At 36.1% G+C, this 15520-nt stretch overlaps 1 protein-coding gene across 11 annotated transcripts in view; it reads right to left on the bottom strand.

The window, feature by feature from the left end:
* The window catches only part of ARHGAP12 (Rho GTPase activating protein 12), an 82435-nt gene that overhangs the window by 35192 nt on the left and 31723 nt on the right, over window positions 1-15520 (bottom strand). For 7 of the 11 annotated variants that reach the window (XM_027890181.1, XM_027890189.1, XM_027890191.1 and 4 more), the window contains 3 exons: window positions 13558-13821; window positions 8702-8842; window positions 7052-7132 (listed from right to left, as the gene is read on the bottom strand). In XM_027890181.1, coding sequence (XP_027745982.1) covers window positions 7052-7132; window positions 8702-8842; window positions 13558-13821 — 486 coding nt within the window. The remainder of the gene's footprint in view (window positions 1-7051; window positions 7133-8701; window positions 8843-13557; window positions 13822-15520) is intronic. The other 4 variants (XM_027890185.1, XM_027890188.1, XM_027890187.1 and 1 more) reach the window with 2 other exon arrangements.

Genomic DNA, 15520 nt, shown 5'->3' with positions numbered 1-15520 from the left:
CCATGGTAGTCACGATGCTTGAGTTAGTTTTGTATTTCACTGTGAACAGAGCTAATGCTCCAATAAGTCAACAGATGTTTAAAAGCTAAATAACTCTAATGTTTCATTACATTATTTCAATAGGCACAAGAGAGAAAAATACTCCCCAGTGAATGGATCTTGCAGTACCAAGAATAAAAGTTGGTAGCTCATGTACAGACAGAAGTGTATTGGCTGCCACTGCAGAAATTCACTTCCGAGCCTGCACTGCCTTTGTACTGGGTTCAGCACATTTACACTCACATGACAACTGCTTCCTTACAATGGTGAGGTTTCAAGCAACTCTCTGTTAGTCCCCTTGTTAAATCAAAAGCTGAACCATTATTCATGCTGCAAGGGCCCTAATACTAGCTTACTTTCTTATTATGGAAATACTCACTCTGCAGATGCTCCTACAGCCCAGACTGCAGCAGCAAGCTGAGCAATCTGCAACAAAATTGCCCATCGGTATTACAACTATAATCTAAACAATTTTCAGTGAAACTACGTCTAAATCACAAAAGGCTGCAACAAACATCATTCCTTGCAGCAGCTCTAACCTATTTAAGTAGGCAATTCAAACATTTCTTGCTGTGAAACAGAACTGCTTATTTCAGAAATAGATTTACACTTTAGTGACATTGGCGTACATTATTTATGGAAATCCTCAGCGCACTTTCCATTTGAGTAACTTGAGGAGTTGAAGTTTAAACAAAGACATATTTTAAAGTAATGTGTTCTGAATTTAAGTGTATGTTAAGATATGTGCACGTATCCTAACTTATGTTCAGATATGTGCCCATATCTTAACACAGACTTAAATTATGTTAGGATATGGGTACAAGCCTAATTACAGGTATTCTATATTTAAAAGGTGCCTTTGATACTATCACAAACCATCAGGAGTTAACTTATCTAACAGACAACACCATCTTGAAGGAGAAAGGACCTTCAGTTCAAGTTTTATTAAACATATTTAATAAGAAAGCAATGAAAAGAATGTGCAAAGCAACAGTATACGGAGCTCATCAACAAAGCTCTGCTAAAAACTCTGGAACACCAAGCTATATGCATCTTAGCAGCTTAAATAATTTGCATTCGTGATACAGTGTTAGTAAACTGACAAGTCTTTAAAGAGAACATTTGACATTTTTGCCCCATTTTCTCACAATAGAGACTTCAAGTAAACATTTTTTGCTCAGATCTTTATGTGGGGTTTGTTTTTTGTTTGTTTGTTTTATTCATTATGAATAGTAAAACTGGAGAGGTTGTGAGGGGAAGTGATGCGGAAATAAAAAGCTTATATATTTCCTGGGTCAAGACAAGCTTCCACTTTTAAAATACACAGACTGATCTGTGATCTCCAAGGAGAATCAGAGTGAGATTCAGACACTGCTCCACACTGTCCAACAGAACTCTCCATCCTCTAGACCAGGCAGAGTCCACTGGCTAGAGGGAAGCAGCCAGAGCCAGTTGCTTCACTAGGTTGGATGACACCACCCTTCTTCTCTTTGGTCTGCTCTCATCCAATCTTAGTTCAAAAAACCCTTGCAGAACAGTTTCAGCTCTGATTCGCATACTAACACTCTACAGGATTCCTACCTGCAGAGGAGCTGCTGTCTCTCCCACAAACATTTTACAATATTTACCACTGTTTACCAGTAACAATAAGCAACTAGGTTGGGTTTGCCTCCCTTCACACAAAATCTTGTTTTTACATAACTCTAGGAAGGCTTTCTAGGTCTAAGCCTTGGGGTAATCTTGAGATCAGACAAGGGCTCTACACTGCAATAACCTACAACCATGTGCCTTAATAGCACCTTCTTAGAGTGCAATGTTATTTTTCTAATTCTAAAGCTTTTTTATAATGTAGCACACAACTCCATATATACACACTTCTCCTCCTTGAAAATCCTCCACAAACTCAAAATTGTTGCATCACAGGAACCCAATGTAACCTCAGTTGGTTTCCCATTTCATTGGGAGCATCTCCTGTCACAAAGGGAACATGTGAGTAATTTTTTCATTCTCTGAATGTACACACCAAGTAAAACAGACAACTTCTTGTAACAGCTCTTGGTGTAGGTTAAGGACACCAGTGGTATAAATTTAGGTTACATTCTTTTCATTGCTGAATTTGTTCAATACCTTCACTGTCTACTTAAAGGTTTTCTTTGCCTTGGTATAAAATTTTCTAACCCTCTCAACTGGCTGAGTGATTTATATTTAATTTTAACCTGATATGTGGCATGGCTCAAGGCTCTGTCCTAGCCTAATTGTGGCTGAAATAAATGTAACACCTCCAAGTTATTTGCAGTAGTTGTCCCCATTCTTACAGAGATGACACAGATATGTCAGTTTAAAGAAAGAAAAAATATTCTTCTAGGTTTGTGTTAACAAATCCTCAGCCAGATGAAAGGAACTGGGTGGGTGAAGGGAGAAAAGACTGAGAAGCAATAGGTACTGGAAGTCGGTAAAGACCTGAAGTTAAGTATTTTACCTTCCTGCAACCAGTGATCAAAACAGCAGCATTTAAAAAATTCTTGTGCTACCCCTAGCATCCTTTAGCACCTCATATGTTATTGGCAGTTGTCCCAATACACTGTCTGAAATAGAAGATTCTTTTAAAAAAAAAAAAAAAATGTTGCTTTGGAACAACACAACTTTCTAGTGCTACTGCTGTCACTGGTTTTGAATAAACTTTTTTGTGTTGTGATAAACACCTACATTACAGCTTATGCTTTTCTGCTTTTCTTATCAACTAAATCAGTAACATCTTTTTTTTTTTAACCTACATAAATAAATAAATATATTTTTCCTTTTAAGGACTTCATTCCCTTTCCTTCTCTAGGGAAAATGATTCCTTATTCTCTGCCATAGGATGCCTGGGTGGCAGCAGTTGGAGGCATCAGCTGCACTAGAAGGAACAGAACCCACACAGAATGAAGAGACCTTTGGGACAAGCAGCTCCAGCTCTAATGGACAAGTGACTGAAAGACACCTCTGGATAACCTGCTCTGTTTGCTTTGCTGTCTTGGATGCCCACTGCTTCACCTTTTAATCTCAGGATCACCAAGACTGCTCATCTTTGATGAGCAGCTCCAAGTAGCACTGATTCCCACAGGTCCTGCTGCTTGCCTAAGCAAAAGCTGGGGGCACTTTCCTCTCCTCCCTCATCTTATTTGGGAGGAGGGTAGAGGGGCGGGAATCACCAAACACCAGGGCAAATGAGGAAGACCAGACCAGGCTTTGTGAGTACAAATTATTATATTAAAGAGAAAGGAAAAAGGAAAAAAAGAAAAAGTCTTCTCATACTTATCTCAGGTTTGTTGTACCACTTGTGTAATTAAAAATTATTTAGATCCTTGCACCACCTAGATTGTCTCAACTTCCGCCAAGCAATCCAAAATTTTAGGACAAGAATGTGAAGCTGATTCAGTATTGCTAATGACACTCTCTAGAACGCTAAGTTGCAGTAGTTACCACTGCCAACATGCACAGTTTGTCACCTCAGAAGGAGCAGCACAGTCAGAACAAGACAAATTTACCAAAAGACAACAAAGACCTATTTACGTATTCTCATCTTTATTTCCCTTCACCATCTGATTGCATGATATCCTCCTGACATTACCTGCATCATGTTTTACTGTCATTTTTTCAGCTAGCACGCTCTGTCTGAGCATTCAGGTCTCCAGCAGGAAAATCATTCCCCAAGTACCAGAACTGAGGTCACTGAGCTCATACCCCATGCTGACAGTGCACAGAGTGAATTAAGAGTGTTGGTCCATTAAGACTGTCAAAAATTAAGCTCCTCCACCTACTGCTTCCTCTGTGGATACAGCAAGGGGAGCTAATGCTGCAGGCACTCGTGAGAAGAAAACATACAATTGCAATGTCACAGTCTGTAAACATTAACACCAAAACTATGAGTTCACTCCAGAGGATTACAGTATAAATTTATATTCTTTCAAAGGCTCAGAGAGCTCACTCAGAGGAGTCCAGGTATTGGCCTAGGAATAAATTTTGAAAAATCAGAGAGATCTTTGATCTCTTCTTTTTGTTAGGTTGTCCTCTCTAACTCCCCTTTGAGCTATTTATTCAATATTTATTACATAGTTTTCCTCACTTTTTTTGGTCATTTTGATAGATTACCTTTTTTAAAAACTTTAGAAATTAGAGTGTTCTCACTCCTGAGATCAATTTAATTACCCCCACCCTTAATACAGATTTCTCATTTGCTAAAGTCATAAAACTCATATTAGAAATCTAGGTTTCTGGAATAGGGCTGTAAGCCCTTCTCAGCATGATTTAGGTATTATTCATTCACTACACAGGAAACAAACATATTTTATCATAGTGATCTGTGCAGGAATGAACTTTTATTAGTTGGTTTGTTGGGTTTTTTGTTGTTTGGTTGTTTAGGGTTTTTCTGATAACTGGCAAAAACCAACAAAATGCTGCATAGCAGAAAACTCAAATTCTTTTGCAAGATGTAGTAGAGACTGTTAAAATATTACTACCCATTTTAAAGATTAATTCACTATGTTCTTCCCTTCCACTACAGAAAGCTGGGTCACAGTCGTCATGAGCCTTAATAGACTTTTCAGCAGTTGTCAAAGCTACTCCATCTGAAACATCGTTTTTAGCCAGAGGCATTCAGCTATTCCTACACGCTATTTAAATTCACATGACTAGAGGGCTTTCTGTGAGACTGTCTAAAGTAATTTGTTTTGTAACTGCCCTCCCTTCCCAACATACACCCTCATCATTTTTAGCATACGTACAAGAATACTGTGTTTCCCAAGCATGTGCACATTTACAGTTAATGCTATTACCATGAAGATTTTTAATGTCGCAGTATTAGCTCAGCTAGTGTGCTATTTACAGAAACCTCTGAACCATTTTTAGTTCTAATGAAGTCCAGATTATTAACAAAATTAGTAACAGAAGGATTATCTTCTTTTTCTGGTTTAACAGCACTACATGACCATGCTATTCCATCACTTTATTTCACAAGTTTTGAAAGGCAATATTTGAACTAAATACACTGGGATCTAAAACTGACCAGGAGTAGGGTTTTTTTCCTAGTAACTTACTTTTCATTTAAGCAAGTGTTATAACACCAAAGTCTTTCTATGGTTTTCTTTCACTACTCATGAGAGTTTTCAATATAGATTCTTTTTTTTCAAAGCAGTTTTGTAGTCTGCACTGTCTTCCCAACTCACTTGCTCTAAGTACATTTAGAGCCAGCTTCAGCAAGATCTTTGAGAGATTAATCTTCAAGCACACTTAGTTACTCAGAAGAATAACATCTCCAAATAGATAATTACATAAACTAGTCAAAAATATTTTGTTGTAATATTTAATCTATTCCACAGTATTTAAATTTAAAAGCTAAGGATTTCTGGAAATACATAGGCTCTTGGACCAGGAATCCAAGATTCAATTTCTCATTTTCTTCTGTTAACCTTACATTTGCTGCCAGCCAAGATTTACCAGTTTCAGGAAGGAATTAAAAAGTACATTCTGCCCAAATGAATAATAAGAAATAATTTTTAAGGAAAATTTGTAACAGTAATATGTGATGATTTTCATATAAACAAGAACTAAAGCATATAAGATCACGAATTCCAAAACAATGGGTATATTTCATTCCGGAGGTGGCTGTTAATGCAACAGAACTCAGATTTTGTTTAGAATCACTAAAATAGTATGCACTAATAGATACTAGAAGAAATCCTAATAAGCCTCAGGTAACAGTACTAGATTATCTTTGTGACTTATTGAAGTTGGATTAAAGGCAATTTGCTATTTAGTTCAAATCCAAACTCAATCCATTTTAATGAAAACCAACTTCTTCCACGTCAAAAGTTTCTGCATTACAGAAGTCATAGAATGAAGTACCCAAGACATTTTTCCCCAAAATTAACTTCATTGATATATACTGAACAAATAATTGCTTCTGGTAAAACCTGTTCTATCAGATTTTCAGACGTCTAATAAATCTGATAATAAAGCAATAGCTACATCTCTTTTAAAACCAGTAAGTACAGATTATATTGTTACATTTATGCATGTTACAAAATTTAAGTTAACATCAGACTAACACAGGAGAAGTCCCAAAGCTGACTCAACTCTTCAGTGACTCAGATACAAATTCTACTGACATAAAAAACCAGCTTAGTATTTAACTTCACTCATAAACTCAAATGTAAATATTTTCTCACAAATAATTATGAAAGCACTATTTATTAAGGTTGCTCCTTTTTAAGTGAGAGAGGACACTGATTTTTGTACTGATGAAACAATAAGAGAGAAACATGCTCTTTCATACATTTATGCACACAAGTCTGTGTGAAACACAATTTCTTTACTGCTCACACCTTACTATGTAGGATCGAACAAGCATCCTAAGAGGAGAAAAGATGTATGTAACAACTATGGCAAATGCACTACAGTTTCTGAAAGTGAAAATGGGAATTAAATAGTATAAGGTGCATCTTCAGACTACGAAAAGTCCCAAGATCTGTCACTTCCTTACAAAATTTGTATTTTCATTACAATATTAGTAAATACCAGAACACAATTCTTGTGAAACTGTGTCATCCCCAAAACTCTGCTGAAACTTTTGTTTTTCAACGGTTGTCTTATAAGCATTTTGGAGGCTACTAAAAATAGACCAGTTTCTCAGGAACATTTTTCAGCGAAAACAAATTTCTTTTTTCCTATAAAGGTTTCCCTATCACAGCAAAATCACAGATATTATTCTGCAGCCTTGCATGAAAATCTCAGTTCAGCAGAGATACAAGATCTCCTTTGACATCTGGATAATTACATACATACATTTTTCATGTCCCTGAGTATATTTTTTTTCTCTTCACAATCAAAAATTACACAAAAATGCAATAAATAACAAAGTGCAATATTTAAGTCCTCTTGTGGTGAATAACTCCCATTAAAGGCCCCATAGAACATGTATTCAGGAGGAGGGGAAAGCCCCAAGTTGTTAAAGTTTCTTTTTTAGGTCACTCACCTTAGGTAACTCCCACTCTGATCGGGAACCATCAGCACTGTAGTAGTATGGTCTACCTTGTTCATCTGCATGTTTTATCCACTGCAGAAAGAAATGTGATGATACAAAATGTAATCAGGGTGACAGTTGAAACAAAATCTCTGAGACCTGAGATTTAAAGTTAATTTTTAATAAAGTGCCATCCACTTCAGCAGTGTCTAATGCCCAACCTACATTAATTAACCAAGGTTAGATTGCAATGAGAACAACACCCTGAATTGGGTTCATTAACATCTTTTCTTTCTGTAACTTCTCAGAAAACAGTGCTGCAATATTATACAAGAGATTGTGATAAATAGATATTTGTTAAAGATGGCATGTCTAATTCTCATCAACATTACATTCTCAATTTAAGGAGGCACAATCTTTCCATCAGATCTGTGCCAGGATCTTATACATAAAATTACAAGAAGTAACTGCTGATAAATTAAGAGACACATGCATTTGTTGAACAACTTTTAAAAAAATGGGAACATGAGATGCAGTTCCTTGATAAAACATAAAGACAATATAATTTATGTAACCTCTATAAGCAACTCCTACAGTCAAAGAGGTAAACCCATGACAATTGTGACCGGTCATGCAGAAAGGAAAAAATTGTGATGAGCAAAAATCCACAAGAATGTTGCAGAAAAAAAAGCACAGAAACACTCACAGCAAGGCTCTTGGCTCAAGCAGGTTTCACAAAATCATCTTCCAATAAAATGTGTAACTGTCTTCTATCAATCCCAGTGCAATTTAAAAAAGTATCTGCATATTTGCTAAAACAGAGGTATGCTCTCTACAGATGTTTATCCGAAACAGATTAAACAGGATAAAATTCCAACACTGAGATTAAGCTCAATTATTTAAAAACTTCTTGCAAATAAAACTTGCATACTTCAACTGGAGAAGAGGTGGTGCTATAATATGATTTAAAAAAGTACTGTTTTAGTGAATACTTCTGAAGTTTAAAAAAAAACAAAGTGCAATTTTAGTCAACAATTAGAAAAACGGACTGCTTTACAAATATAAGCAACTACTGCCATTTATCCTATGTGGGAGAAAGTCTTATGACATGCCCAGAATAACAGTAAGTTGTCTACAGCAAATAGATAATAAGAACAGAGCAAAAATCTGCCGATATGGCTGTAGTTTAGTTACAAAGTTTGTCTAAATCTGAAAGCAGTATTGAAAATATCTGATAAAGGAAATTATGAAACTGATAAAGTTGTATTATATTTAGTTCAAAACCATCCTGACTGGAAGGTCTATGAAGACAAGAGCAGCTCTTAAAGGACAGCAAGAAAAACACTTTTTATATGAAGTTCATTCCTGAGTACAACCAAGAGGATGGAGGATGGTGGGAATTAAAAAAAACATACGTAATACGTTCATTTACTAATATCTGACATGCAACTGGAAATAAAAATAAAAAAACTTTTTAAATACCAAAGAACATACATTAAAAAAAAAAAGTCAGTTGAGTTGCTTAAGCTTCATGCATATTTAAGAAAACAAAAGGAGATACTCCTGAGGAATGTTTTTCACTTTTGGAAATGCAGATTTCATTTCAAGAAGTGAATTAGTGGAAAAGATTTAGAACACGGGATGAGAAGAAGGAAAAAGTACCTTTTCATTAGTATAGTCATTGGTATACAAGGTTTGACCATGTTCATCCAACTCTTCTGACCAACCCTTTGGAGGAGAACCATACTGACTATCTGACTGGCTGTAACAAGAACTGTGGTCGTTTTCTTCTGATGAAAGATGCTACAAGTAGTCAGAAACATATAAGGCAGTTTTGAGAATGAAAGTGCTTTAACATCTGAAAGATCAAAGATTATTTGACTAGAAAGAGAATAGTAATGAATTCAGGGAGTTCACATCTTATATCTTACATCAGAGAATGAGATGCATTTTCACAGTACAGACAATTCAAAGAATATTCAGAACAACTAGTTTATACTGATACAACTTTTTCTTATTTCCACTATACCAGGTTTCATCTACCCAAATTTAGTCTCCAGGGTTTTTTGCTAATCTAAATTTTATTCCTACAAATTTACATTCCTGAATGATGAAGAGAGTTAGCTTTAGTAGTCTGCCTCAAAAAACCTGGGATACCTGCTAACTTGATTTTCTGACAACATCACAAATTTCACGCCTAAATAATTTTTTGTTTCCCAAATATACCTTGGAAATATAGTTAACATTAAGGACAACTTGAAACTGCAGTTGCACCTTTCTATGCCCCAGCACTTCACAGCACTTGTGCAATTCATCCTAAAATACTAGGAATTTTCACTCTCCTTCTTCCAACTCTGATGCACATGACAAAGAGCAATGCAAAAGCAAGGCTTTCTACCAGGCACAGTTAGCTGAGATGCAAAATTATTTTCTGAACATAGAAGTGAATTATAATGTGAGGAACAAGTCTGATGTGTGTAATACAGAAGATTTTGCACGCAAGTCAAACAATTTTTGTTCCCCCATAAACTTTGTTTGTCTCCTTGCTAATGTATTGTAGTCTTAGTCTAAGCATCCATTTCGTGCATCAAAAAAAATCTCCATGCTTTCATCTCCTATAATATCTCTATGCCATGGTCTCCTGAGGAATTCAATATAGATTTCCTTTCACAGTGTCTTGGATCCTCAGCTAGCAGGAGGCATTAACATTTCAGAGGGAACTACAGCAGTAAAATACTGACTACAGTTCAGTAACACTGGCATAAGGGTTTTGAGAAAAACTGTAAGGAGAGGACTGCAGGAGAATGATAGGATTTCAATTTTAGATAGAAAAAACCTCTCCTAAAAATTTAAATCTTACAGAAAATATTCAATTATCAGAAACAGTTTCTAAAAGTCAGTGGGTTTAGAGACTACACATTTGGTGACATTTCCAAACAATTACTACAAAGTTACTTTCTGAGTACCTTACCACTTGTGTGACAAACTCCCTCCACTGACATGAACCAGCTTAACAAGCACAGCACTGCTATTGGCCCCACTTGAACTATTGTTTTGTAAGATAACAATATCGTATGCATGCATTTTGTTTACCTTGTTTTAATGGTTACATATTAATTGCATAGACATATGGTCAAACTAGTAGACTTTGGACATTTTTATTATTACTATCAGCAGGGATGGTAATAATATATTGCATTTGTAATTGCATCTTCCAAGCAACTCCTGATACTGAAGAAACACCCTACACGTGTAAAACTAAACACAGGACCTAAAATGAAAATTCTCCTAGAAAAATCACTGTTGTTCAGTAAGAATGACTGTTAATGTGTCTATCTGTAAGGCACCCACACAATGATATTTAGATGCTTCAAGGTTTAACTCATGTCCTGTACCTCTGTAGACCTAAACTTCAACAGAATTCCCGAGCTGGTACAAAGTTTGCCAAGCCAAGGCACTCCTTGTCCCTCAGCTAGCAGGAACAGCTGCTAGAGCTGCATTGACAGGGGTTGGAGAACATTGGCCAAATGACATTCAACAGCTTTCAATTTGACTGTCAACACGTTTTCTCTATTAACTGCCTATAGGCTTTGGAAGTATGATCCGTGGTTTTTTCCCCCCAGAGTCCCATCCCCAATTACACTATACCTCACTTAAATAAAGTCATCTTAAGCAGACAATTGCCCAACCTTTCACCTTGTAGGAAATTTGCTGTGACACTAAAGGGAATTACTGAAAAGATCCCCACATTATCACTTCTTTGTTTTTTTCCACTTACATGGCAGAGACCGGTTTGTCACCACGCATTTAATAGGAACAGTTACTGTCACTTAACTGGTCTAGTTTTTAAGTTACTACTACTTCTAAAAGTGAAAGTAATAAAGAACACTAACGAAAGAAGGTAGCACCCCTGTATTACCATTTGTTTGTTTTGGAACAAAAAAAGGAACAAAACTGCATATATGTTTTAAATGTAGTTTTGAATTAAAATTAAACTCCTTCACATTTCTACAGCTTGTTGGGTAATTTATTGATGTCTGCTTCACGTTATGGCTGGGTATTAGAGGTTTGCCTTTCTCTGATGTGGTGACATTCTCATTCCTTTTACAGTCCAACTTAATTAAATCACTTTCACTTCACTTGACTTATTTCTCCTAGCTACTCTTACGCACTCCTTCCTCAAATACATTAGCAAGTCACTACCTCGAATACATTTTACTCCAACATCTTTTACACTTTCCTAGAGGCCCTGTCGATGGGACTTCACTGATTTCCCACACCCCACCTATATAACATCCATTCAACTGTCACAAGCTGCAACTGTTTTCCTTCTGCCATGTCTGTTACCAGCTTCTTTGACAAATTAGGTACAATTTTGTCCCTTCTTAATTAACAAATAAAATTCAATTTCCTAACCATAAAGTTCTAAGACTGACAATAAACTATTTCATGTTCTAACATACTATACATATATTAGAATAAGTGATCATTCAAAGTTCTCATTTTTATATCACCTTGACATTTTGCTACCTAATATACAAGCTCCTCTGAGGATAAATCAGTAGAGATACAACTAGAATTTTACCTTTCTGCATGTGTTCTTTTATCACTGAATGAGCATAACTCAGATTAGTGTAAAAAACTTTATTATAATTAAATAAATCTAATTTTACTAATTATTAAGACATATTTACTCAAATTCTTCATAATCAGACAAAATTTGGGATGCCCTATATTTTACTGTAGCTTAGGCGTGGATCTCAACCTTTACTCCATTTTTTTGTTTAAGTACTTTTGACCAAACCTGAAGCTTTGGTCAAAAATTAAAAGGAACACAAACAGTGGATGTACAATCTCAAATGCAGAACAGAAGAGGAAAGCGGGGGGAACGGAGAATTAAAAAAAACCAAACAACAAAAACTGCACACACACAAAAAATCCCAAAACAACAAAACAAAACAGCTTCAAAATCAACACAGGACTGCTGGTAAGTGGATTGAGATGACTTTGCAACATGTATCTCCCTAGATTCAAACTTTGATAATTTGTTCAAGACACAAATTACTTAAGGAGCTTATCCTACTGGAAATACAAACTACTGTCTAGTTAAAAATCAAAATATGTATCATCATCCACTGGTCTCACAAAGACTGAAAACTTGGTAGAATAACTTTCTGAAGGTCAATCTGCGATACCTCAAACATCACAAATAGACGGAAGAACTGAACTGAAAGACGTTATGGACAATAAAAAAAATAATTAACAAAATCAAGCATTCTGAAGACGCAACCATGTGATGAAGTCATGGTACAGAGGTATGAGGAAAAGTCAAAGGGACCACTTGCAGATGGGAAGGGAGAAAGAGTTCTTGCAAGACCTTCCATGAAAAGAAGGAAGAACGATGGTAATGAGAAAACCGGCTACACTTACTACAAAAAAGTAATCACCTTATCCAGATTAAAATCAGAATCTTATCCAGCAAAAGGACAGTTTGTGATAAATTAATAGACCATCGCCAGAGATATCAAGGGGAAAGGCACAAACATTTCACCTGTTTACCTGTTGCTGCCATTAGCCTGTGGCAAGAGAATGTGGCTGTTTAAGTCCTTGAGGACGCTTTGGCTGATATGAAGATCAATGCCAAAGGCAAGGAAAGGTTTCCTTTTTCCCCTTTCTCTCCTGTTTCTGTTACTACTGTTCTAGAGGTAGACTTCTACAACAGGTTTCCAGCAATCACAAACTTTCAAGCAGTCCACAATTGGGATGAATATATATATATATTCTATATAGAGTTTATGTAAATATATTGGCTCAGGAGAAAATCCACCTAAGCTATATGTATTTGAAAAGGGTATATAAAAGTGAACTGTGTAGAAGATTTCTTGAGAAGTACTGGCTTTTTCTTTCAATCAGGAAATTGGTTAACCAAAGTACTGCTTGAACACAAGAGCACTATTTTAAGCATATTTAAATAGTAATATCCATCTCACAACTATTCCTTTACTTAATCTGAACCACTGCAGTTCAGATAAACATACATCACTGTCTGGTTTTCCCTAGCGACTGGCTGCACAGAATAAATTGGCACCTCAAATATTACCCCAAATTATCTTTTAACACAAATAACTTCACAGTAACCTTCAACTCTCTCTCAGTAGCAAAGCTTTCCCAAAAGCAAAACGTTTATATAATGAAAAGAAATCCACTGATATATGTAAAGAATATGTTTATGGCCTGAAGATAATTCAGTCAAAAGCTGCAATACCTGCTGAGGGGTTGTTTTTACAGACATTTTTACAACTTGGTACTCTTGTACACAGTTCATGTACACATTCTTGTAAACAAAAGTAACTGAAGAGTGAAATTGTTGACTACTTCATACCATACCAAGACACTTAACAAAAAGGAGAAACTAAGACACTCCTTGACACCCTGAAACTCAGAGATACCAAATTCCACAACAAAAGAGCATTCATATGCATTACAGACTCAGCGCTTGTGATCTCAGAAGGAACTACCTCATGATCTGCATGGCTCTGGGAATCCCCTTTATTAATGCTTGCATCTCGGGCCCACCGCGGAGGTTTCCAGGTTCGCTCCTGTGATCCTCTGTTGTAGTAATAACAGCGTCCTGTCGTATCTTTATGGGTTTCCCATTCCCCATTTATTTGGACCGGAGCACTTGTAGGTAGTGGTGGAAGTGCAGACTGAGATATTTTCAGTTCTTGTAAATTAGCATAAACTGGTGAATCAGGCCTCCCTTGGCTTGGTGGAGTAGTTGGCTATTGAGAGAAGAAATGTACTGTTAAAGAGCAAATGAATTTTTGAATGCTCCCTTACAAATCAGAATACAGCAGCAAAACAAACCAACAAACTCCTCTTTTTGTTGTTAAGTACAAAAGCACAAAGGACAGCCACAAGATGTTGGAGTGGGAGAACATTAGATTGTTAATTCTAAGGTAGATATCACAAGCTCTCTTTATTTAATGATGAACCAATTTTTCAGCATTTTTCTAGATGACAGCTGATAATTATGTCTTACAGTGGATTTGAAATACACTGGAGTCATCATCAAAAAATTGTATGCTTGCCTTGCTGAAAAACTTCAGCTTTACAGTTCAAGTACTGCTCAGAAACTGTAAGTAATGTGATCTTGTTCAAAACAAAAACCAAACCCATAGCATTTCTGAAATGCCACTTGTTGGGCAAAGATTGTTCCTCAGTCTTTCCTCCTCACTGCTAATACAATGATGGTGAATGTAAAGCAGCCCTTCTATTTTCTCAGCACGATCTAAACAGGAGGCTCAGTTGTAAAGATGAGCACAGTGTAGTGACTAAGAAACTCTGAAAAACACCTGGACAGTTTACCTGTATGCCTTTCCAAACAGATGCTTATTTAAAAATATTTTAGGCAACACTACCAAATGTTTTAATTACCACTCTCTTCTGGTAGAAATTAAGTGGATATTCTTATCCAACTCATATACATGCACAAAAGAGGAACAACAAATACCTACGTTGACAATTTCTCATTAACAAATGATTTTATAAATAACAGCCAGCAGAAATCATGGTCAGAAGTCCACAGCACTTTCTGAAACCATGAGGACTATTAAATAAGCCACTAAGGTGTTTAGAAGAGAAATCAAGTTTCAGGTGTTCAATTTTTCAAGTATAATACAAACATGCCATTCAGAATGCAAGAGCATGTGTTTTCACAAGAGCTGAGATTATAAAATTGTGAAAGCAGATAGTTATTAAACCAAATTGAAGAGTTTCCTGGTAATGCAATGCCATCTCTGTATTTTGGGGCACTTAGGCACTCTAAAGGAAAGAACTATATAATTCATACCATCCCCTTGGTTTTATTTGAGAAGCTTTGCTGTAGGCAAGTCCTTGCACCTCTTGTTGCTATTGCATTATAAAAGAACTCTTATAACGCACTTTTAAACATTAAAATCATAAGATGCTAATCTAGGCCACATCTAATCATAAATTATCAGGGTTTGCTCAGGCAAGACAGCTTATCATACCACACAATCAGATATAAACTGATTGCACCACAGCTAGAACCAAATATGGGCAATATCCCCAACCAAAGGGGGAAACAGCTACAGAGGAACTTAATGAGATTATTACGGGTATGGACTTGTTTTGCGTGCCTTTAAAAGAGAAAACACGGCTTACTAGATATAGCAAGTACAGCACATTTAAGGCAAACCACAAGTACTGGGAAAAAAAAAAAATATTGCATCACTGTCAAAATCAGAGACCCAAAACTAATTAGTATCCTACTCTACCTAATTCAAAGGAAAAATATGTTAAAAAACTTGATGAATAGCAAAAGGCTATTTTTCTACTATCCAGGTCACACATGTTTGTCCTTTTTTTTTTTTTTTTTTTTTTTTCATGTGAGGAGGGTAAAATAAAGAGCACTTCAATAAACAAAGCATCATCCTTCAGGGATGATCCTCAATTTCC

The sequence above is a fragment of the Empidonax traillii genome, unplaced genomic scaffold, assembly GCF_003031625.1.
Source record: "Empidonax traillii isolate 1590-97213 ecotype Southwest subspecies unplaced genomic scaffold, ASM303162v1 scaffold280:size897971, whole genome shotgun sequence".
NCBI classification, from domain to species: domain Eukaryota; kingdom Metazoa; phylum Chordata; class Aves; order Passeriformes; family Tyrannidae; genus Empidonax; species Empidonax traillii.
This window is presented reverse-complemented; position numbering and strand designations above follow the sequence as displayed.